The sequence below is a fragment of the Heptranchias perlo genome, chromosome 3 (genome assembly GCF_035084215.1).
Source record: "Heptranchias perlo isolate sHepPer1 chromosome 3, sHepPer1.hap1, whole genome shotgun sequence".
Lineage (NCBI taxonomy): Eukaryota > Metazoa > Chordata > Chondrichthyes > Hexanchiformes > Hexanchidae > Heptranchias > Heptranchias perlo.
In genome coordinates, this window is record NC_090327.1 from 66,855,056 (window position 1) to 66,879,404 (window position 24,349).

Below are 24,349 nucleotides of genomic sequence, written 5' to 3' on the forward strand. Positions count from 1 at the left end.
ATGTCATTGCGGAAAATGTCTAGGTCTACAAAGTATTCTTTAAATGAGACTGACTTCTAAAGATTTCTTGGGTCAAGCTACACAGATCAGTGATGCTGTAACTCAAACCCTTGCATTAGTCCAGGACCGTTCTCCCGCTTCTGTGGGTTATATCCGGATGGCTAAACTTCCAAAGCAGTCGTAAGATTGATGGCCTTGATTTAGGATTCGGATATTCACATCAAAGCACTGTGTCTTACAGACATGTCTAACTTAGAGCATTGGGTTTTCCCATTGATTTGAAGCCAAGCCAAACCTTTACTGAGAAACAATGCTTTGGTGACCAATGGAAACAGTTTTAAAAGGCTTTGAAGCAGCAACAAAGTTTTAAAGATATTCCAAGTGTAACTTCTAAAACAGCATGCCCAAAGTAATGCTGGGCTAACCTCAAAAGAAGAAATACTTGGATTTATGTAGCACCATTCATGACCTCAGGACATCCCAAACGCTTTACAGCCAGTTAAGTACTTTTTTGAAGTGTAACCACTTTTGTAATGTAGGAAACACGGCAGCCAATTTGTGCAGAACAAGGTCCTACAAATTACGATGTGATTATGACCACATAATCTGGTTTAGTGAGGTTGGTTGAAGGATAAATATTGACCAGGATACCGGGGAGAACGCCCCTGCTCTTCGAAATAGTACCATGGGATCTCTTCTGTCCATGTGAGAGGGCAGACGGGGCCTCGGTTTAACATCTCATCCAAAAAATGCATAGGTTGATACCTGGCATTGAAGGAGGTGGCTCCTTTTGAAGCAGGGAAACCTGCTTGCTTGGAATAAAAAGATCTGTGGAAGGCAGTTAGCAAAAGCCCTGGCTGCTGCTTTCACCACGATTCCTGACCAATGACTTTCCTTCATTGCAATTCCATATACTGGTAGATTTGCCAATGTGAGATTGCATATAGTTAATAACTAAGATGTGGCTTAGAACTTGGATGTAGTTTTTATAAGATGGGCTTAAGGCCAAGTGCCTAACCAAGATGACTGTGCATGGTATGAAGCTCTAAAGGAGCAGGCTCTCCAAATGCTTTTGCCCTGTTGCATGAAGCAGTACTTATTTGTACCTGGAGTTTGAATGGCTTTCAAAGAATAACTGCCTACAATAGATAATATCACATTCTTGTGTGTTATTTTATTTTGACAGTAATCTTCCCTGACGAGGAAACTGCATTTTTGGTATTTTACTGACCAAAAAGTAATTTTGTTTGTTTTTTTTTAATCCAGTGATTGCTGTTGATATTGATCCTGTGAAAATCGATCTTGCACAAAACAATGCTCGAGTCTATGGAGTGACTGAACAGATTGAGTTTATCCTGGGTGACTTCATGCTGCTGGCTTCTGATCTAAAGGCTGATGCTGTGTTCCTCAGTCCTCCATGGGGAGGCCCCAATTATGTCAATGCAGAGATCTTCGATCTGAAGACGATGATGTCTCTCGATGGATATCCTTCTAAACCTCTGTTCAAAGCTTAGAATGTATTTTATAGTTAAGCAATAAGGTTTATTAATATTTGTTTTGAAAGCATGTTTTGCATGTTTGTGAATTTTGACTAGCAGGCAAAGATTACAATATTTAGTGTCTAACAAAAATTGTTAAATATTGAGAATAATTGAACTTACAGTACAAGAAATATTGATTGAAGGTGGTAATTAAATTCTGGCAAGGAAGAACCAGAAACTCGTCATAATCATGACGTTTATTAACTGTAGGACAGCATTTAATAGAGTATGGCAAAGGGGCCTTTTTAGAATTTTAAAACTACACCATTCCAACAAAGTTGCTAAAATCTATTAATAAATTTTATGAACACACAAAATGAAGTTTGGATAAATGATAAAACCGACTAGCTGCTCCCATCCCCTCGGTGGATGAATGGGCATATACAGTACGTAGTGTGTCATTGAGCCAAATGGCAGGAAAGTTCTAGGCTCAATTCATGGTTAATGCCGAGTTGGCTGGGGAAGTATTGCAGCTTGCTGCAATTGGTTTCAGGTTGAGGGAAATAATAAATCAGGCAGGGTTCTTGCTGCTTATCATTGTACCAGGGATCCTTGCTGGAAGTAGGTGTCACGTGAAGACATAATTGGACTTGGCTGTGATGGTCCCCATCACAGTCAGGTGGCTTGCTGGCAATGCTCTGAAGATTCGCATGAAAAATGAGGTAATGGAGGGTACCCATAGCTGGACCCTAGCTGGGCTTGATGCCTTACGGAGAGGAGAAGTGAGGGGGGAAAAGGCTGAATTGGCTGGTTCTACCCTTCATTAGATCCTTGATTTTTTTTTTTTCCCTGTCCCAATCTATTTCTTAGACATAAAATGCAGGAAGCACTGGAAATGTGGTGAAGGAAATGTGAACATATTTGGAATGCAATTGATAACCTTAAGCTATGCTGATGACTGAGATGTCTTGGCAGAATCAGAAACCGTAAAGTCACTACTTGCTCAACTAAGCTCTTGCAGAACATCTTTATTAATCCTGCTGCGAATTTGCAAGAGGTGGAGCAAGGAAGTTGTGAAAATTCAGGTATTCTGAACCCAACTATATTTTGCCAAATCTAGAGTCCCCTGGATGACAAGGAGCATACAGGGAAAAAGGCAAAAAAGGGAAGCTTATGTAGACACCAAGAGCTCAATACTGCAGAAAGCTTAGAGGAGTATAGAAAGTGCAGGGGTAAAATTAAAAAGGAAATTAGGAAAGCAAAGAGAGGGCCTGAAAAAAATACCGGCAAGTAAAATTAAGGAAAACCCAAAAATGTTTTATAAATACATAAAGAGCAAGAGGATAGCTATAAGGAAAGAGTAGGGCCTATTAGAGACCAAAAAGGTAACCTATGTGTGGAGGTGGAAGATGTGGGTATGGGTCTTAATGAACACTTTGCGTCGATCTTCACAAAAAAGGGAGGTGATGCAGAGATTGTAGTTCAGGAAGGGGAGTGTGAAATTTTGGATGGGATAAACATAGTGAGAGAGGAAGTATTAAGGGGTTTAGCTTCTTTGAAAGTAGATAAATCGCCAGGCCTGGATGAAATGTATCCCAGGCTGTTAAGTGAAGCAAGGGAGGAAATAGTGGAGGTTCTGACTGTTATTTTCCAATCCTCCCTGGCTACAAGTGTGGTGCTGGAGGATTGGAGGACTGCTAACGTTGTACCGTTGTTTAAAAAGGGGGAAAGAGATAGACCGAGTAATTTATAGGCTAGTCAGTCGAACCTCGGTGGTGGGCAAATTATTGGAATCGATTCTGAGCGACAGCATAAATCGTCATTCAGAAAGGCATGGGTTAATCAAGGACACAGCGTGGATTTGTTAAGGGAAGGTCGTGTCTGGCTAACTTGATTAAATTTTTTGAGCAGGTGACAAGGAGGGTTGATGAGGGTTACGCATTTGATGTAATGTACATGGATTTTAGCAAGGCTCTGGACAAGATCCCACATGGCAGATTGGTCAAAAAAAGTAAAAGCCCATGGGATCCAAGGGAAAGTGACTAGTTGGATCCAAAATTGGCTCAGTGGCTGGAAGCAAAGGGTAATGGTTGACGGGTGTTTTTGCGACTGGAAGGCTGTTTCCAGTGGGATTCCGCAAGGCTCAGTACTAGGTTCCTTGCTTTTTGTGGTATATATTAATGATTTGGACTTCAAGTAGGGGGCTTGATCAAGAAGTTTGCAGATGATACCAGTTAGCCTAACATCTGTGGTGGGTAAAATTTTGGAATCTATTATTAAGGAGACAGTAGCGGAACATTTGGATAAACATAATTTAATAGGACAAAGTCAGCATGGCTTTACGAAGGGGAAGTCATGTCTGACAAATCTGCTTGAGTTCTTTGAGGACATAACTTACAGGGTGGATAAAGGGGAACCAGTGGACGTAGTGTATTTAGACTTCCAGAAGGCATTCGACAAGGTGCCACATAAAAGATTATTGCTCAAGATAAAGAATCACTGGATTGGGGGTAATATTCTGGCATGGGTGGAGGATTGGTTATCTAACAGGAAGCAGAGAGTTGGGATAAATGGTTCATTCTCGGACTGGCAACCAGTAGCCAGTGGTGTTCTGCAGGGGTCGGTGCTGGGTCCCCAACTCTTTACAATCTATATTAACGATTTGGAGGAGGGGACCGAGTGTAACATATCAAAGTTTGCAGATGATACAAAGATGGGAGGGAAAGTAGAGAGTGAGGAGGACATAAAAAACCGACAAGGGGATATAAACAGGCTGGGTGAGTCTGCGGAGATTTGGCAAATGCAATACAATATTGGAAAATGTGAGGTTATGCACTTTGGCAGGAAAAATCAGAGAGCAAGTTGTTATCTTAATGGCGAGAAACTGGAAAGTACTGCAGTACAAAGGGATCTGGGGGTCCTAGTGCAAGAAAATCAAAAGGTTAGTATGCAGGTGCAGCAGGTGATCAAGAAGGCCAATGAAATGTTGGCTTTTATTGCTCGAGGGATAGAATATAAAAACAGGGAGGTATTGCTGCAGTTATATAAGGTATTGGTGAGACCACACCTGGAATACTGCATACAGTTTTGGTGTCCATACTTAAGAAAAGACATACTTGCTCTCGAGGCAGTACAAAGAAGGTTCACTCGGTTAATCCCGGGGATGAGGGGGCGGACATATGAGGAGAGGTTGAGTAGATTGGGACTCTACTCATTGGAGTTCAGAAGAATGAGAGGCGATCTTATTGAAACATATAAGATTGTGAAGGGGCTTGATCGGGTGGATGCGGTAAGGATGTTCCCAAGGATGGGTGAAACTAGAACTAGGGGGCATAATCTTAGAATAAGGGGCTGCTCTTTCAAAACTGAGATGAGGAGAAACTTCTTCACTCAGAGGGTGGTAGGTCTGTGGAATTTGCTGCCCCAGGAAGCTGTGGAAGCTACATCATTAAATAAATTTAAAACAGAAATAGACAGTTTCCTAGAAGTGAAGGGAATTAGGGGTTACGGGGAGCGGGCAGGAAATTGGACATGAATTTAGATTAGAGGTTAGGATCAATTCAGCCATGATCTTATTGAATGGCGGAGCAGGCTCGAGGGGCCGGTTGGCCTACTCCTGCTCCTATTTCTTATGTTCTTATGTAAATTGGCTGTGTGGTTGATAGTGAGGAGAAAAGCTGTAGACTGCAGGAAGATATCAATGGACTGATCAGGTGGGCAGAAAAGTGGCAAATGGAATTCAATCTGGAGAAGTGTGAGGTAATGCATTTGGATAGGGCCAACAAGGCAAGGGAATACACAATAAATGGGAGGATACTGAGATGTGTAGAGGAACAAAGGGACCTTGGAGCCATGTCCACAGATCCCTGAAGGTAGCTGGACAGGTAGATAAGGTGGTTAAAAAGGTATGCAGGATACTTTCCTTTATTAGCCGAGGCATGGAATATAAGAGCAGGGAGGTTATGCTGGAACTGTGTAAAACACTAGTTAGCCCACAGCTTGAGTACTCAGTTCTGGTCACCACATTACAGGAAAGGTGTGATTGCACTAGAGAGGGTACAGAGGAGCTTTATGAGGATGTTGCCAGGACTGGAGAATTTTAGCTATGAGAAAAGATTGGATAGGTTGGGGTTTTCTTTTGAACAAAGGAGGCTGAGGGGAGATTTAATTGAGGTATATAAAATTATGACGGGACGATATAGAGTGGATAGGAAGGACCTATTTCCCTTAGCAGAGGAGTCAGTGACCAGGGGGCATAGATTTAAAGTGATTGGTAGAAGGAATAGAGGGGAGCTGAGGAGAAATATTTTCACCCAGGGGGTGGTCGGGATCTGGAACTCATTGCCTGAAAAGGTGGTAGAGGCAAAAACCCTCAACTCATTTAAAAAGTACTTGGATGTGCACTTGAAGTGCCGTAACCTATTGGACTATGGACTAAGTGCTGGAAAATGGGATTAAGCTGGATAGCTCTTTTTCGGCTAGCACGGACATGACTGGCCAAATGGCCTCCTGTGCCGAAACGTTCTATGATTCTATGAACTTGGGCAGAGCCAAAGAATGCTTCGAACGCCTAATTTTGCAGGTCGCCAACTAATGCTCCATGCCATTATGGGAGAAGACATAAGGTTTCAACTGATAATTTCCTCACTTGAAGGTTCCAGTCTTCAATTAGTTTGTTTGGGATAGTATCAAATGGAATCTAGGTACTTGTCATATGATAGCATGTTTCATGAACATGGAAGAGAGACAATGGATCTTCTATCTTTGAGCCTAAATATTCCTTCTGAGCAGCAGATTATGGGCTTGATAAATTCAGTGAATCCTGCTTAATTAATTGCAAGAAGTACTAGATTACTTTTTGCAATTAATTAAGCTGATTAAATGACCAAGATGACAAACTTGAGAAAAATGATGAATAAATGTCCTATATTTCTCTCGCCACCATTATAGATTAGTGTTGTGAGTGGAATTCCCACTCAGATTGCATGAAATAAATTGAAGGTAATGGATACAGTGTTAGCCACAAATATTGATGTAGGTTATGTACATTTTTTTTAATGTTTCATGTCAAAATAATTTTTCAGGCACTTGTGCATGAGTAAAATGAGTATCCAATAAAAGTGTTAAGTGGGACAGATGAGTGTGACACGCAGCCTGCCAGTGGTCATTGTGCCCATTTACTCAAACTGTGTAGTAACTGACATTTGATTCACCTCTTAAAGGAATATTGTGGAGAACTGCTGTGGGATCTAAGATTCACAATGAAAATGATAATGTTTTGGTTTGTTTTGCTCCAATTATAAGCTTTGTATTCCCCTGCTAGTTGCAACTGAAGAAAGTGGAAATGTGTTTGGCCCCTTTGAGCTGAAGTGCTGGCAACTATCACCAGACACTGTGGTACCACTGGCTGTTTTGGCTCATCCTGTTCCATTTAAAATCTGCTTTTTATTTGTGAACTAATTTTCAAGCACTATTTTTGTAAAACATATGTGAGAATGTCTTTTTCCTACGGCGGCCAGTGTGAGAACTTGTCAATTTAATCAGAAAATAAGCTAAGACGTTACAATTGTTGTTGAGGTGTGGAGAGAACTGCAGGAATAACTCCAAGGATCCAAATTTCACAATCTCCTGCAGTTCACTGAAGTATTCCTTTAATTAAAAACAAAACTTGATATGCTAAAAATCTGAAACAGAAACAAATGTCTGGAAAGTCAAATCGATCAGCACCTATAGAGATTTAAAAAATAAAAATGTTATTACTTTGGGTGTAGACCTTTGTCTCTTCCCTTTACAGATGCTGATGAACCTGCTGTAAATTTCCAGTATTTTTGTTTCATTACTCCTTTGGTGTTGCTTCAGAGCTGTTTCTAGGTTACCTTTCAGCTCAAAGTTGTATTTTTCATTGTTTGATCCTCCTGTTGTACTGTTATTTTGCCTTGACACTATTTTACCTCTGAAATTTTTACACTCTCCCAGAAGATTACACCGAACATAGTTTATTTCTTACCTCGTAATGCTGACATAGAGCAGGTGAGAACTATTTGTCTCTTCTATTTTTGTTGCTCAGTACCTGTTGATTTTTTAAAAAACAGGCACATTATTTTCAAATCCCAGATACACCAACTTAAAATCGCATTGATTGATAACTAACTTTAGTAGCATAACTCTGTTCCTGGATCTACGGCACTTCTCTTTGCACATGTGTACGTACGTATAAGCTATGCTTTATTTTAAGCACTACCTCAGAATTGCCTGCACAATTTTTTTGCACTCCATTTCATAGACACTTTAAATGTATTTTTGCTCAGCAGGTTGCATTAATTAGGAATCAAAACCTTTCTTCACTTTCCCATTCAAAGTCCTTATCAATCACTCCAACCTATGATATAGAATGCGTTAGGTACAAGGTAAAGCCCCCTCTAAATTCAAGCCCAATCTCAACCTCAAGACTATCTCCAATTGTACCAAAATAAATAATTCAATTACCCCATTAACTGTTCCTGCAGCCTCTAAGATTTGCCAAATTTCTGGACAGTTTTCTACTCTGGTCTCGAAATCCAGGGGGTATTTGGTTCTGATGACCTATTTATGATCCTTAGAATCCATATTGCTTCTGATCGACTTTTAACCCTTGGAGCTCAAAGAACAGTGTTCTAACCTAGTTTCCCCAGAAACTGTTTTTCATTATGTCTCTAGGTTTTCTAAAATTTGGAATCAATCACTAAAATGCATGTAGCATACATTAATCCAGATAGAAACATAGAAAATAGGAGCAGGAGTAGGCCATTCGGCCCTTCGAGTCTGCTCCGCCATTTAATATGATCATGGCTGATCCTCTATCTCAATACCATATTCCCGCTCTCTCCCCATACCCCTTGATGCCTTTGTGTCTAGAAATTTATCTAGCTCCTTAAATATATTCAGTGACTTGGCCTCCACAACCTTTGGTAGAGAATTCCACAGGTTCACCACCCTCTGAGTGAAGAAATTTCTCCTCATCTCAGTCCTAAATGTCCTACCCCATGTCCTGAGACTGTGACCCCTCGTTCTGGACCCCCCAGCCAGGGGAAACATCCTCCCTGCATCCAGTCTGTCTAGCCCTGTCAGAATTTTATATGTTTCAATGAGATCCCCCCTCATTCTTCGAAACCCGAGTGAATACAGGCCGAGTTGACCCAATCTCTCCTCATACGACAGTCTTGCCATCCCAGGGATCAGTCTGGTGAGCCTTCACTGCACTCCCTCTATGGCAAGTATATCCTTTCTTAGGTAAGGAGACCAAAACTGAACACAATACTCCAGGTGTGGTCTCACTAAGACCCTGTATAACTGCCATAAGACATCCTTGCTTCTGTACGCAAATCCTCTTGCAATGAAGGCCAACATACCATTTGCCTTCCTAACTGCTTGCTGAACCTGCATGTTTGCTTTCAGTGATTGGTGTACAAGGACACCAGGTCCCTTTGTACATCAACATTCCCCAATCTATCACCATTTAAATAATACTCTGCCTTTCTGTTTTTCCTTCCGAAGTGGATAACTTCACATTTATCCACATTATACTGCATCTGTCATGTATTTGTCCACTCACTCGACTTGTCTAAACTGCCTTGAAGCCTCTCTGCATCCTCCTCACAACTCACGATCCCACCTAGTTTTGTATCGTCAGCAAACTTGGAAATATTACATTTGGTTCCCTCATCCAAATCATTGATATATATTGTGAATAGCTGGGGCCCAATTCATATTAATTAATTTTTAAAATATTTTCCATTTCTCTTTATTGTGTAAATGTAATAACTTCACCAATGTCACAAACTTGGAAACTAAAGGAGTTTCAAGGAAAGTTCTAGTTTCAGGAAGTCATTGGTTTTCTACAGAAGCTTCAGTTACTGTAATGGAAACCAATTGGAAAGCGTGTATTTTATATTTTAAACTTTTCACAAAAAACAGTTGCAGCTGAAATGATTGTTATACTTGTTCCTTTATATTATTGTAAAAGTTGTCAAACTTTTCATTGCAAATCTTGTATGAAAGTGCTTTTTAAACTTTATATTTGGTTTACATGGTACTTCCACCAGATGGCACTTGTATCACATGGGCATGTAGATCAAAGTATGCATTATCCTTCATTGTCAGGTTATTGCCATTATTTACTACAGTTATATTTTCTTTTTTTGAAAACAATTGAAAAGATTTATGCAGGTTGTAAGAGTCTGGATAGTCTCAACCTGGTTCCCAGTCATAAGAGTGAACGGTGTGGGAAATGGAAGAGTTCCCAATGGCACAGTAGGAAGCATTCTTTCGTGATTTTGAGTTTTAGGGTGTATTGTTGGGACAAAATAGAGGGAACTTTATTTTGCTTCTGGTTCATGCTGTACTTGATGTTGCTATGCTAGACATTGAGGCTAAGTGCCAAAGTAGGAAAAGTATTCCATTCCCTCGGCACTTTGAGCACCAAAAATTTATAACCTGCCTCCCCTCCCCCACAAAAAAACCTGAAATAATGAATAAATTGGCATTTGGTAAATTACAAATTACCACCGCTCCAAACACCACTTATCTGAATTCACCAGTTCACCAAATTTATATGAATTTTGCAGCATGTGTAATTATTTCATTGTGCTTTAAATTCATCAGGGAAGTCAGTGAATGTTATTTAATGCAATCAATGCAGTCTGATACTTGAATTAATAAGTGATCAGGTATCCGGATGATTCACTTATTGTTTGAATAGGCAAGAACTCATTTTACTTGTCCGGGCCATGTGATTTTTGTACTGGCACTATGACATTACTGCAGTAGCTAGAGCTGAAAATAGAAATCCATAACACAAAACCATTAAAGTAGAGGTTTCCTTTGAAGTAACCTCTTTGTTTCACTAATTGGATATTCTTGATGTTTCTTTTTTTTTAATCTACATCTGATCATATTAAACTTTGTGCTATTTTGCCTATAATTGTCATGACAGTCAAACTGTGTTTGGTGCAGTCTAGTCATTTTTCTGACATCGAGGCATTGAGACCTGACTCTAAAATGAGGCTTCTTGGTAATGTAATTGCAAAACATTTTGCATTAAATATCATGCAGCATTCTTTTGTATTTCGAGTTTTGTCTACATACCCAGGATCTAGCCAAATGCCTAATGTATTTAATCTTGGCATTACATTAACATTAAACTGTACAGAGCAACTATTTACCTCCATAGATATTATCAGAAGAAACTTCTTTTCTTTCCACTGGAAGGGAAGCCACAGCCCTCAGCTATTATTGTGCATATGTTGCAGTAAGCAATTATCTACTTCCGGTTGAGAATCTAACTCGCAGAGCAACTTGAGAGCTTGAACTACTAAACATTTAAAATATTCTTTGAATTCTAACCGCTCAATCAGAAATATGTTAAATCGAGTTGATGCATTTTTTGTCAGAATTTTAACTTAGGGTTTGATTTGCATAAAAGTAGTATTGTGCCAACTTTATTTTTTACATAATTGTGCTTCGTAGTGTTAATTTTGAGTTTGTTTCTTGTTTGTAAAGAAAAGTATGGATGAAATGTTGCCTAGGCCTTGAATGATCAGCAGATTAAGATTGCAGCAGATTCAGCAATTGTTTAGATTAGTTGGGGCATGGTTGTTTTTAATTGCCATGATGACAATCTTATTATTTGTTATGTTCCATAAGGGATTGATTTACAGGAAGCAGCATTCCCCTTTTCCCTCCCTTGCTTAATTTCCTGATTTATCAGAAACTACAGCACGCACTTAGGGACTTCAGATGACCTGCTAAAGTCTTGGGTGAATTTGCCCTTTACATGTGAAAACTGTGTTAGAACAGGTTTTTTCTTTTGGCTTTGTAACCAATTTGCAGGAATGCAGTACTTTGAACAGTGCAATTCCAGTGAGAATGATGTTGCTAGAATGCACGCACAACTGAGCCAATTGAAACACAAAGGGAGGTTGACCAGGATAGAGTTGGAGTAATCAACTTCCAAGGTGACATAAGCTTGAATGAGGGTTTCAGTGGCAGATGTTACAGCGGTGAAGTAGGCGATCTTTGTAGTCGAGTGGATATGAGGTTGGAAGCTCAGTGCAGGGTTGAATGGGATGCTGAGGTTGCAAATAGTCTGATCCAGCCTGAGACACTCAGCCCTGTACAAGTTACTATACACTGAACTGATTGGCACTAACTTGAGGAAAAGTGAATTCTTTGACAGGTTTGAATCAAACTGCTGCAGACTGCTTTCTCCATCCCAAGAGAGGAAAAGCCAAAAAAATTAATCTCCACCCTGCTTCCTAGCTCGCTATAGCCCGCCAATCATAACTACCACTGGCTTGGTGTGGGGGTCATGTCACTACGTTAGCTAGCTAGGATTCCTGCTGTGCTCACTAAATGTTAGACATTCTAACACTACAGATGGGAATATTTTTAAACTATACTAACAAGCCCCATTGTCTCAAACTGAGATGGTATGTGAGAAACGCAACTGTTAGCTACTTAGGCCCGTTAACTGGGACCAAGACTAAACAACATTCCAAGATAGTAATTAATTATTGAGAGCTGAATTTAACTTAATAGCAACAATTTAGTATAAATAACAGCCCTCCTATGCCAAAACATGACAATTGGGAAGAGGATAGAATACTTATTGGCTGAGACTTGAGAATTTTTTTTAACAATCTGAATACATATGTCTCTAGATTCCTAACTCGAGTGATAATTCATTGTGTTTAACAATATGTACACCTGGTGTATTGCTATTTCGCCTCTACAAAACCTGAGGTAAGAGAAAAGAAGGAAGGCAGACAGTGTAACGACAGGCAAAGATGAGAAACCAAAAGATCAGAGATAAAGATATGGAAATAGATGTGATAGGAAAGAATGGAGTTAAAGATGTATACAGCTGAATGAACGTGAGTGACCAAAAAGAAAGCAAAAGTATTTTAAATTAAAAGATCAGTTAATTGTATACTTGCTGCAATCACACCCATTGTATGCAGGAAATTAAAAGGACGATGAAGATTATACGGGGAAAAATTTGATCTTGATATCGCGACGTTGGATTGGTGGGGTGTGTAGGCAGAAAGTCCAATGAACTGATGATTTGGAAGGGTTTCGAGAAAAGGCAGTAGAGATTGTACTGGCTGTTAAATCACTGGGCTACGTCTGTTGTTAAAAATAAGGAGGTGGAATTTATGATTCTGAAAGGAAATTGGTGGTGGTGTAAAATAAGTCTGTTTAATTGGAAGAAGAGAACTGATTATATGCCAAAAAAGAAACCTTAAGCTATATGTATTTAAGGCTTAATTACTTAACATATGGAGTTGGAAACTTGGGAATAGGCTGCCAGTTAGTGCAATGAATGTGCACTTGTTTGATGGGCTGACTGGCTTTTTTTCCCCCCATTCCTACCTCCTTACAACCCTCAGGAAAATAATGTCTCCTTATTAGTGTACAATAAGCCAGACTTGTATTCGGCAATGATTTACGAGGAGTTGATCTCTCGTGGTTTTGCTCATTGACATTTCATTTTATATTGATTTCTTCTGTAGCACTGGTATTGAGTTAGATTTACCATCCTTACTTTAAGTTTAGAGATTCTAATGTACAGTGAAGGCAATCAAGTCATCATAATGGGAAAAGTGCTTTGTAAGCCAAATAGAAAGATGAAGTCTGACTATTTTGGCCATGGGTGTCATTTTGTAGTCTGCAGCTTAATATGGAAACTTGTTTCTTTTTATATTTACACAGCAATCCTGTGTGTATGTTTCTTTTGTTATCAAGTGTGCTTTCTAATGAGCATCTGATTAGGTTAATCAATAACTATTTTCTTTATCCTTATAGTCAGACTGGGGACCAAATTAATCATTTGAAACTTTTATTTTTAACAATTAACTTGTGCTTAGACTTTGAAACTCCTCTGCTATCACTGTTTGTTTAGCAGAGTACAAGCTAATGAACCTATAATGTAGGATTTAGATTACAGTAATTTTTTTTGAGGGCAAGTATTACCTTTTGAATTGCTTATACAGCTGCATCCTGCTTGCTCAGCAGTAGCTACAGACATTTGAGAACAATGCAGAAAACATGCTGCATCCTTGAATGACTGGCGTTTTATGTCATTCCCGGACACCTGATCTGGATGTTGCCAAAAGTCAAGAATCCCAGGTCTGAGGCAATATTTGCAGTTTTATTTGTTTTTTTTTAAAAAGTGTTTTCGCACAAACCACACCCCTTCCAAATAGCCCTGTGTTAGTTTTCCAATTTATGGTACATCAGTTTAACTTTTAATAGGTTTCTTTATGAAGCAGCCAGTTACATTAGTGCTTCCACTCTTTTTTTCCAGTGAAATATCTGGTGTTTAAAGGTCATGTCAGTGTTTCGTTATTGTTTGTCTTTGTACAGTACGGAAAGAGGAAGTCGTACTTGGGTAAATATAGAAATTAACCCCGTCGTATAATTCTCAGCAGGGACGTGGTGGCTATGAAAAACAACGGGGTAGAGTTTCCGCTTTGGGCACAATCAGTAATTGGGTGTAAATTGCGGCGGTTGGATTACAGTTCAAGTTTCCACTAAAATGCATTTGGCTAATCACAAGTGTAAAATCTTCCATGGACCAGTGCAATCTGGCAGCTTAATAGAGCTTAATCATTTTTTTCTTTGCAATAAGAAATATTCATTGATGTATTTAAGAGTGCAGTTTTTTTTAATACAGCTGAAAATGGGTTTATCACACACAATGAGCATTTTAAATGAGTGTCCAGTCCTCCACCTGTGAGTAACCTGATTTTAAATCACTGAAAATGACTTTTAAAAAAAAACTATACTAAACCAATTACTACTTTCATTGGTGTACACTAGTCAGTTTCTTAGTAAATTAAATATTTTTTAATATGTAAAAATGTATAAAATGTGCCAACAAGTGTCTGTGCGCCTAAAAAAAAAAAGCTTAATTTGAAGACCCTCTTTGAACGGCTGTAATCGACGGAAACTCTCCATCCTCATTATTTCAATCTGGAGGTGTGGCCAGTTTTGTGGACGGGGCCGCTTCGGGCACAATGATTGTTGAACCAGCGCGAAAGATCGCAGAAACTCAATTTATGCTTGGCGTAAATTGCGCTTGATTTTCCACGATCTTTTACGCTGGTTCGGACGGATTGCACTGATAAAACCAGCGCGATCTAGTGGAATCTCTGCTCCCAGATATTTACTGTGCAAATTTGTTCTTGTTCATTTATTGAACAGACGAAGGTGGTTAATTTAGTTGTTTCACTGCTTGCTTTCCTCTTTTTACTTTTTTGTTCAAGAGGGCAGGCGCTAAATCTAGCTGGCTACTTTATTAAGCTAGATACCCAAAAAAAAGGTATATATTTGAAGTTACACTCAGGTTTTTGTGGATGCTTTTGTAAATCATTCACCTCTGTCTGCTTGTGAATCTAGAAGTGAGTAGTATAAAACACTCGCTCCCATTTTAGTGCTGAGATACTGCTGCCATTTTTAACTTTGTTAGTGTTGGCCTCGGTTTGGAATAACTAGCATATTGATGGATTAAAATACATATAGTTGAGGTGTGCATTTATTAATTTTAAAAGTGCATACTGTGGGAATGGTCTCTAGAGCCTTCTTGACCAGTACTGTTTCTACATGGCTACAGTGCAAGACCACAGGAGCAACATTGTGTGGTTAGCTGGTATACAGTTGTGTGATGATGCAGCAACCAGCCAGTGTTCCTTGTTTTTGTCCTTGTATACTACAACCCTCCACATACACATCCCCACATACTAACTCTCACACTTTCTTCTCCCCCCACACCCACTCTCCCCATACAGTCCCCCCACGCATCCCGCCACCCAAAGACACACATACTTACCTACGTACGCACCTCACACATTCCCGGAGCACAGCTCTGACATCTCACACGTTTCCCACATGCACCCCATGCATATCTCACTCCGGTTCCCCACACATGCCCCCTCACGCACACCTCACAAACGCACAGGCTACCAAAACTGTTGACAGAATAAAAAACGACCATGGCAGATCAAAGATCTCTTCAGATAGTGTATTACTTTGCTTGGTGGCTTTGGCAAGCCTGTATCACTGGTGCCAGTTAACAAAACCAAGTAGTTTTGGTGCTCAGTATTCGCTTTCCATGGTCCTGTACAGCTTCACCTTCATGAAACATTCCAGCTGGCCCACACTATCTCTGTTCTCAGGGGCACACATTTTGTTCTCTGTCCCAACTAATCCCAGTTGGCTGGTGCTGACAATCTCATGGAGTATCTCTCTCTCTCTCTCTTGTCTAGTCACTTCACAGTCTAATCTAACTCCTGTGGTGCTGCTCACTGAGAAAAACAAAATATTTCTCCCTGCAACTGTCATCCATATTTTCTAATCATTCTCTCTCTCACACTCATCTTTAACTCTGTCTCTGATCCTTTTGCTCACTGTTTTTGTTAGTTCTCTATTAAATGCTTCCACTGTGCCTGTATCTCTCTCTCTCTCTCCTTCATGTTCTTTTGCAGTTTTAGATTGCAATTGTATCTTAGATTTTTTTAAAAGGCCAGTGCACATAGAAAATTTGAGTCTGTGTAATGTACCTGGTTGGAGGTGGAGATCTGGGATGGGAAGTTAGACACCATTTGTGAAGTGATGTATGCTACACAGAAGAGAAACTAAGGGGTTAGGAGGGGTTTGACACTTCACACCAGGAAAGAGGAGGAGGTTCCAGGGATTGACCTGGCAGAGAATGTGAAATCCAAAATCACAGCCTTGTACCAGGCTGGGGAGTTCATGTTAATGTGGTGGATCAGGACTTGCAATCCAGACTAGGAACAGCTGCAACAAATGGGTGAAAAAAAATGGGAATATGGGCTGGGCCATGTCGCATGGAGGTAGTGAGTTGGGTTTAGAGTGCAGCATAGTCTGAGACTTGAAGTTGAATTGGACTGGGAAGGGAAAGTAGTATGGCCCAAGAACCAGTGTTGGTAAGGAGGATTTTTTGTGATGCTCTGTGGTGGGGTCAAAGCTATGTTGCTGATGTCTGATTTGGGAGCACAGCAGGGTCCTGGTGTATCAGGCTCAGTGAATGGCAGGACCAGCAGATCAACATCGATCCTGCTGCTTAGTTTTAACTTTTAGAAGCAGCATTGCTGATTTGATCCTGAAATTGAGTTCTTAGAGTGAACAGAGCAGGTGTTGGAGCACTCTGGTGGGCCTGGTAGGTGGCAGAGGATGGGCAGAGTGGGTAAAATGGTCAGGGTGGAGAATTAACGGAGGGGTGAGCAAGTAATTTGAATATTTTTTTCTAACCATCTGATTAGCCCCAAGCGTCCAATCAGTTGTGTAACAAGTTGATTACAATATAACCATCTATCAGACAAAAAATTGAACTGTTGATTATAGAAAAGTATATACAAGGTTTATCTCCATACTTGAGATGTGGCTATCACCTACTGCTGCTGGAGGTACCAACATTTTCCATAATTAAAAATGCAGCCAGTGTCCTCTGAAATTCTGGATTATTTAGGCCTACCTGATTTAAAATTGCAATGTCACCAAGGCGTTTAAATTATTCCGAAGTCCTCTCCCTCAGCAGAAAGCTGTTGGAATTTGTGGTAATCAAGAGAGTGCAAAATTTATGTAATGCTACAGTACATGACCCAGCAGCATGCTGAAGTAAGAGTCTGGCAGAGAGATTTCATTTTCATATTACAGTAAATTGCAATTTTAAAGTTTAAAGCACCTTATTTGTTAATGCTATCTGGAATCACTGTGTAGGCTACATTGTCAAACTGTGGAGAAAGCTTTTTTTAAAACTGGACTGCATAATTCATAAGATTTGTTTACAATTCATATGGTTTTACCACATGGCTTCCTTACTCTTCACTCCCCTAGTATAAGGGAAGATAGAAGTTTAGTAATTAGTGGTTGTCAGATGATGGGCAAGTAAAATCTGCCTACTACAAAAATAAAATTCTATTTAACTATTAAACTTTGCACTTGCATCTGTTTAAGTTCTGTACTATAGAGGTTCTCACTACGTAACTAAGTGAATGGGTGCTCTAATGATATTTATGGTAACTGTTACCGAGCTGAATTCCTCTGGGCTCTAGACTTTTTTATTAATAATCTACAGCAGGGCTTAAATGGCACCATTTTCAAATTTGCTAATACAAAAATATATGCAGGAGATTGTAATAAAGAACAAATCGATTTGTTTCGGGCTGATTTAGATCAGTTGAGTGAATGGGCCCACATATACAGATGTCATTTAATGTGAACAAGTGCAGTGTTATGTACTTCGAGGGAAAAAAAAACTCCACGTATGTTTATACAACACAGGTGTACCCATTTTTTAAAAAAAGCACAGATCAGGAAAGAGATTTGGATGTAGTCGTTGACTGCTTGTTAAAGGTGCACAAACAGTGTGAGGTAGCTATAGGGAAAACAAATTTGATTTTAGGTTGTATTGCTAGGACCATTGAGCACAAAATGAGGAGCATTATAATTAAGTTTTATTATGTCTGCCCTTGGAGCATTGTGAACAGTTTTGATCCCTACACTTGAAGGATACTAAGGCTCTGGGGATGGACCAGAATAATACCAAACCTTAGACCTCTTAGTTATGAGGATAGGCTTCAAGAATTAGGTTATTGACTTTGGAGACTTGCAGGCTTAGCAGGAATATTAGGTTTCTAAAATGATGAAAGGATTGGAAGTGATCTGGTTAGATAGGTTATTTGAAATAATAGGAATGATAGGACAAGAGGCCATGACTGTAAAAATCCATATGCAGAGAGTCATCTGTGACGTGGTTGAGTATGTGATGTTGCTAAAGTCCTTTAAAAGGGAACTTGACAAGTTCCTGAAAAAAGTGAACACTGCCAATTATAGGAGTAAGTGGTTAGTTTGCTTTAAATGTGATGCATCATGTGCAACTGTGGTTTCATGGGACTTGCTTGATTGCTTAATGGAGAGGAATTTCCCAGAGAGTTTCCTCAATTTTCCTCCTTGCTTTCTCCTGGGAGAGGAGAAAGCATTATTAAGGGGAGGGGTAAAGATGTGAGAGTGTATACTGTCCATGGGCGGGTGAGCTTGATGGGGCTAATGGTCTTGTCCCCCTTTTTGTATGCAGAGCTAGATGGAGTTAAAAAATGAAAAACCCTGAAATTCCTTTATTGTGGGGGTGAAATAGTTATACAATTTGCGTGGGTGGGAAAGGAACGTGGAACAGGACCCATTTATGCTGGGTCTCCACCCCTTTCTTTGTGCATTTTTAAATTTCCTGCCTCAGTTGCCCCCAGTGTAATGTACACCTGCATGAAGCAGGCATGCTTGCACATCAAGACCTCCAGTCGTGGAGCCATTCACAGCTTAAAAGGCCAATTTTTCTGCTGGCAATGATTGATTGCTGTCCAGATAGAAGAAAATTCAAAATCAGGTCAGTGACAATTTTTTTAAATCTTCAATCACAGCCAAAATCTCTCTGTGCTCCACCTGCTAAGGTTGGTGCCTCAGTTGCATCCTTGACCTGGGATTTGGAACAGGGAAGGGTGCATCCACGGGACAGGTAGAAATCCCGCTCTTCCCCAGGTGGCCAGAGCAAAAATTTCTAGCCTGAAGTGTTTACAGACCAAGTGAATACCTATCGAAGTGAAGTTTTTTCCACCAAAGGTTGGTTTGTTGGAGCTGCAGTAGTGATCCAGAGAATTAACTAGCCAAGACAGTGATTCCTTCAGTTGGTAATAAGTTGGACACTGTGAAAAGGGTATACATAAATTTCTGGGTGTGCAGTCTCCCGAGAAAGCTTGACTCTGCTTTTAATTCTCTCCAGCCTTTCAGCTTTTTAAAAAAAAAAATTGAACTTGCTCTCACTTTTTGTTCTTTAGGGTTAAGAACCAGATGCAGACTGAGGGAAAAATGGACTTTGAAAATAAACTCTGAAATAATTTGCTGAGACTGAGGAGATTGAAATAAGGCTGGGGAATTGTATCCTGAGACTTGGGTGCTATAAATGCTGGGACTTTGAAGAACCTTTTTTTGTTGCATTTATCCTCTGCTTATTTGATTGCTTATTTATTTGTTGCAGGTGGCATCCTTAGCTGGACCAGGAGGACGAGTGGAAATTGAACAAAATTTTCTCAATAATAAACTGAAGACGATCACTGCTTATTTTGGTGACTTGATCCGGGATGAGTAGAGCAGTTTGAAGACCAGCATTGTATGATCTATGTTTGAACCTAATAAAGCCTTTTTTACTTAAGTGGTTTGTACTGCTCATTGCAGTGAGAGCAACAACAACTTCCATTTATATAAAGCCTTTAACTTAGTAAAATGTCCCAAGGTGCGATGTTCACAGGAGCGATTATCAAACAAAATTTAACACCAAGCCACATAAGGAGATAGTAGGAGCTTGATCAAAGTGGTAGGTTTTAAGGAGCTTATAGGAGGAGTGAGGCGGTGAGGTTTATGGAGGGAATTCCAGAGGTTAGGGCCTGGGCAGCAGGTGGCACGGCCACCAATGGTGGAGTGCAGAAAATCGGGGATGCGCAAGAAGCCAGAATTGGAGGAGTGCAGAGATCTCGATGGGTTGTAGGGCCGAGGGAGGTTAAAGATAGGGAGGGGCGAGGCCATGAAGGGATTTGAAAACTAAGATGAGAATTTTAAAATCGAGGCATTGCCAAACTGGGCGCCAATGTAGGTCAGCGAGCTCAACAACAACAAGAAGTTGCATTTATGTAGCGCCTTTAACGTGGTAAAATGTCCCACGGCGCTTCACAGGAGCGATTATTAAACAAAATTTGAGACTGAGCCACATGAGATATTAGGACAGGTGACCAAAAGCTTGGTCAAAAAGGTAGGTTTTAAGGAGCGTCTTAAAGGTGGAGAGGTTTAGTAAGAGAATTCCAGAGCTTAAGGCTTAGGTAGCTGAAGGCGCGGCTGCCAATGGTGGAGCAAGAGGCCAGAATTGATGGAGTGCAGAGATCTCAGGATTGTAAGGCATGAACAGGCCAGAAAGACAATTGATACTTTGCATTCTACCATTCTTTTGAGAGAAAAGAATTGGCAGTTGTTTAAAATTAGACAGGTAATGCAAGTAGTGGACCCTTCACTGTGTGTAAAAAAAAAAAAATCTCCAAAAGAAAGCAATAATAGGCATTTATAAAGCTCATTAGAAGAATTGGGCAATGATACCTACACATACCTGTAGCCCTGGCTGCAGTGGCTGATCCAATGCTTGAGGCTGCTGTGCACCAGGGATCTCTTGGTTTTCCATATCATGCAGCTGCTCCTTGAGTCTATGGTGATGACTCTGCCCATCTCAATTTTGTGCAGTATAATCTAATTTTTCAAATTTCTCTTGGCATATTGTAAGACTTCACCGATTAATCAAAGCACCTTGAAGTGTTGCAGATGAGCTGAGGCAGGTGGAGACGGGCGATGTTATGGAGGTGGAAGTAGGCGGTCTTGATGATGGAGAGGATATGGGGTCGGAAGTTCAGCTGAATGTCAAATAGGATCCTGGTTGCGAACAGTCTAGTTCAGCCTTAGATAGTGGCCGGGGAGAGGGATGGAGTCGGTGGCTATGGAACGGAGTTTGTGGCGGGGAGGGAATTCCAGAGGCACCCCTAAAACAAGACTATTGGATGTAGCAAATGTTTACATAACTGCGTCTTAATTGGAGAACATGGAGGTATTACGTATAGCTTTCCCAGGACAACATTGTTGTAATTGTCAACTTCCAGACAAGATTGGACAAAATCACTCAGAAGAACAGTTCACCAGCATTCCAGAGACTCTACTCTGTGCAGGAGAAAACCATGGGAGTGGGGTGATTTTTGTTTGTGACGCCCCATAAATAAATGTAATCGGGGTGTAACAAACAGGAAGTATGGATGGAGATCTATTGCACTTAATCTTCGCTCACAATGTGCCTTGCGTACATTTCTGGTGGGCATTTCAACCCGCATACGAAGTTCCTGCCAGAAAGAGGTGATAACTTTATTTCTGTGAGGGGGGATGATGTCATAGATGTCCAGTTACCTAGAATTGTCGGAGGATCAATGTTGACATAGGTTAAGAATGAGGCTGTAACAAAATTGTGCTCCAGAACTAAAGGCACTTAGGATTTTTGGCTTTATCTCTTTTCAGCCAATGTGCTGCCCACAAATATATGAAAAAACTGACTGATTCATTGGTCAGTTATTCCATCTTTCCTACTGATTAGCAACAATGTACTGGACGCCCTAGTGATAACCAGCATCTTTCAATAGAGTTCACGTTATATGATACTAATTGTAGAGAATCTTACAACACCAGGTTATAGTCCAACAATTTTATTTGAAAATCACAAGCTTTCGGAGGCTTTCTCCTTCGTCAGGTGAATGTGGAAATCCTTGAACGTTTCGCATTTATATTCAGAGAACAATACCTGGTGATTACAGATAATCTTTCCAACTGCCCGTTGTCAAGGCAATCAAAGTGTTCAGACAGAGAGGTGTTACCTACAGGACCACCAAATATACAAACGGCCAGAACACAAAACAGAGAGAGAGAGGGAGAAACATCCGAAAGGAAGAGAAAGACAGAAAATGACACGTTGTATTAAAAACAGATAACTTTTATTCGCTGGTGGGGTTACGTGTAGCGTGACATGAACCCAAGATCCCGGTTGAGGCCGTCCTCATGGGTGCGGAACTTGGCTATCAATTTCTGCTCGACGATTTTGCGTTGTCGTGTGTCTCAAAGGCCGCCTTGGAGAACGCTTTCCCGAAGATTGGTGGTTGAATGTCCTTGACTGCTGAAGTGTTCCCCGACTGGGAGGGAACCCTCCTGTCTGGCGATTGTTGCGCGGTGTCCATTCATCCGTTGTCTCAGTGTCTGCATGGTCTCGCCAATGTACCATGCTCCGGGGCATCCTTTCCTGCAACTTATGAGGTAGACAACGTTGGCCGAGTCACAGGAGTATGAACCATGTACCTGGTGGGTGGTGTCCTCTCGTGTGATGGTGGTATCTGTGTCGATGATCTGGCATGTCTTGCAGAGGTTGCCGTGGCAGGGTTGTATGGTGTCGTGGACGCTGTTCTCCTGAAAGCTGGGTAATTTGCTGCGAATGATGGTCTGTTTGAGGTTGGGTGGCTGTTTGAAGGCAAGTAGTGGAGGTGTGGGGATGGCCTTAGCGAGGCATTCGTCGTCATCGATGACAAACGGGTCATTTTCTGTCTTTCTCTTCTTTTCGGATGTTTCTCCCTCTCTCTCTGTTTTGTGTTCTGGCCGTTTGTATATTCGGTGGTCCTGTAGGTAACACCTCTCTGTCTGAACACTTTGATTGCCTTGACAACAAGCAGTTGGTAAGATTATCTGTAATCACCAGGTATTGTTCTCTGAATATAAATGCGAAACGTTCAAGGATTTCCACATTCACCTGACGAAGGAGAAAGCCTCCGAAAGCTTGTGATTTTCAAATAAAATTGTTGGACCATAACCTGGTGTTGTAAGATTCTCTACATTTGTCAACCCCAGTCCATCACCGGCATCTCCACATCATGGATACTAATTGTGTATGCATAAGTTGGAGTGAGTGAGACGGTACAAGACATGCTTGAAAGGGTAGTGGAAGCAGATTCAATAGTAACTTTCAAATATAAATTGGATATATATTTGAGAAGGAAACATTTGCAGGGCTATGGGGAAAGAGCAGGCTGGCTCTTTCAAAACACTGGTACAGGCATTATGGGTCGAATGGCCTCCTGTTCTCTACGATTCTACGACATAAGAACTGCCCACAGCTTAAGGAAGGCTTAAGGCTTTATTGTACTTTACCTCAATGATACTCTTGCCTTCAACGTCTCTTGCCTCCCCTTATTCTTAAAGGTAAACTTGTTCAGAGTGGCTCCCATCCAAGGGAGTTCAATTTCTGATTCCTTTAGTTCAAGTCTGTTCCCTTCAATCATTGACAATTTGCCATTTAAGCATAGAAGTAGTATTGACATGTTGAAAGTTGAAGGAGCACAGTGACAGACATACTGAAGCTGCAGCCCATCCTCGATGGCATTAAGTGACAACAACAATAGCTTGCATTTATACAGCGCCTTTAACATGATAAAACATCCCAAAGCGCTTCACAGGAGCGTAGTCAGACAAATTTTGACACCGAGCCAAAGGAGAAGACATTAGGACAGGTGACTATAAGCTTGGTCAAAGTGGTAGGTACCAAGGAGAGTCTTAAAGGAGGAGAGAGAGCTGGAGAGGCAGAGAGGCTTAGGGAGGGAATTCCAGAGCTTAGGGCCTAGACAGCTGAAGGCACATTTGCCAATGGTAGAGTGAAGGAAGTGGGGGGGGTGGATAAGAGGCCAGAGTTGGAGGAATGCAGAGATCTCGGAGGTTTGTAGGGCTGCAGAGGGTTACAGAGATAGGGAGGGGTGAGGCCATGGAGGGATTTGAACTCAAAGATGAGAATTTTAAAATGGCGGCGTTGCCTTCGGTTACTGGGACCCAATGTAGGTCATCGAGCACTGGGATGATGGGTGAACGGGACTTGGTGAGAGGATATTGGCAGTAGAGTTTTGGATGGGCTTAAGTTCATGGCCATGCATCATAAAGCTAGGTTGTGTTATAGTGCTTTTGCATGAAGCCCTTTGAAGATGTGAATGTGCCAAGGTCTATATTGTAAGGCAAAGCTGTAATCTGTGCCCTATAGCTATGCACGGTTGGCTGTAAAAGAACTGTAAGATTTATGAGGGTTTTGCCTGGGCCAGCAGCAAATGTACAACAGTTTGCCCAGCAACACTTTGTGATGCATGTATGTGGGTCATGTAGCTGATAAATGCAACCATGAGGTAAGCTTATTCTGGCAGCTTCCTTCAGGT

General features: G+C 40.8%; 1 protein-coding gene across 4 annotated transcripts in view; it reads left to right on the plus strand.

The window, feature by feature from the left end:
- The window catches only part of tgs1 (trimethylguanosine synthase 1), a 53,885-nt gene extending 34,142 nt beyond the window's left edge, over positions 1-19,743 (plus strand). For all 4 annotated transcript variants that reach the window (XM_067980038.1, XM_067980043.1, XM_067980048.1 and 1 more), the window contains 3 exons: positions 1,267-1,483; positions 7,433-7,511; positions 19,570-19,743. In XM_067980038.1, the coding sequence (XP_067836139.1) occupies positions 1,267-1,483; positions 7,433-7,511; positions 19,570-19,680 (407 nt within the window). In that variant the 3' untranslated portion in view covers positions 19,681-19,743. The remainder of the gene's footprint in view (positions 1-1,266; positions 1,484-7,432; positions 7,512-19,569) is intronic.
- The last annotated feature ends 4,606 nt before the right edge of the window (positions 19,744-24,349 follow it).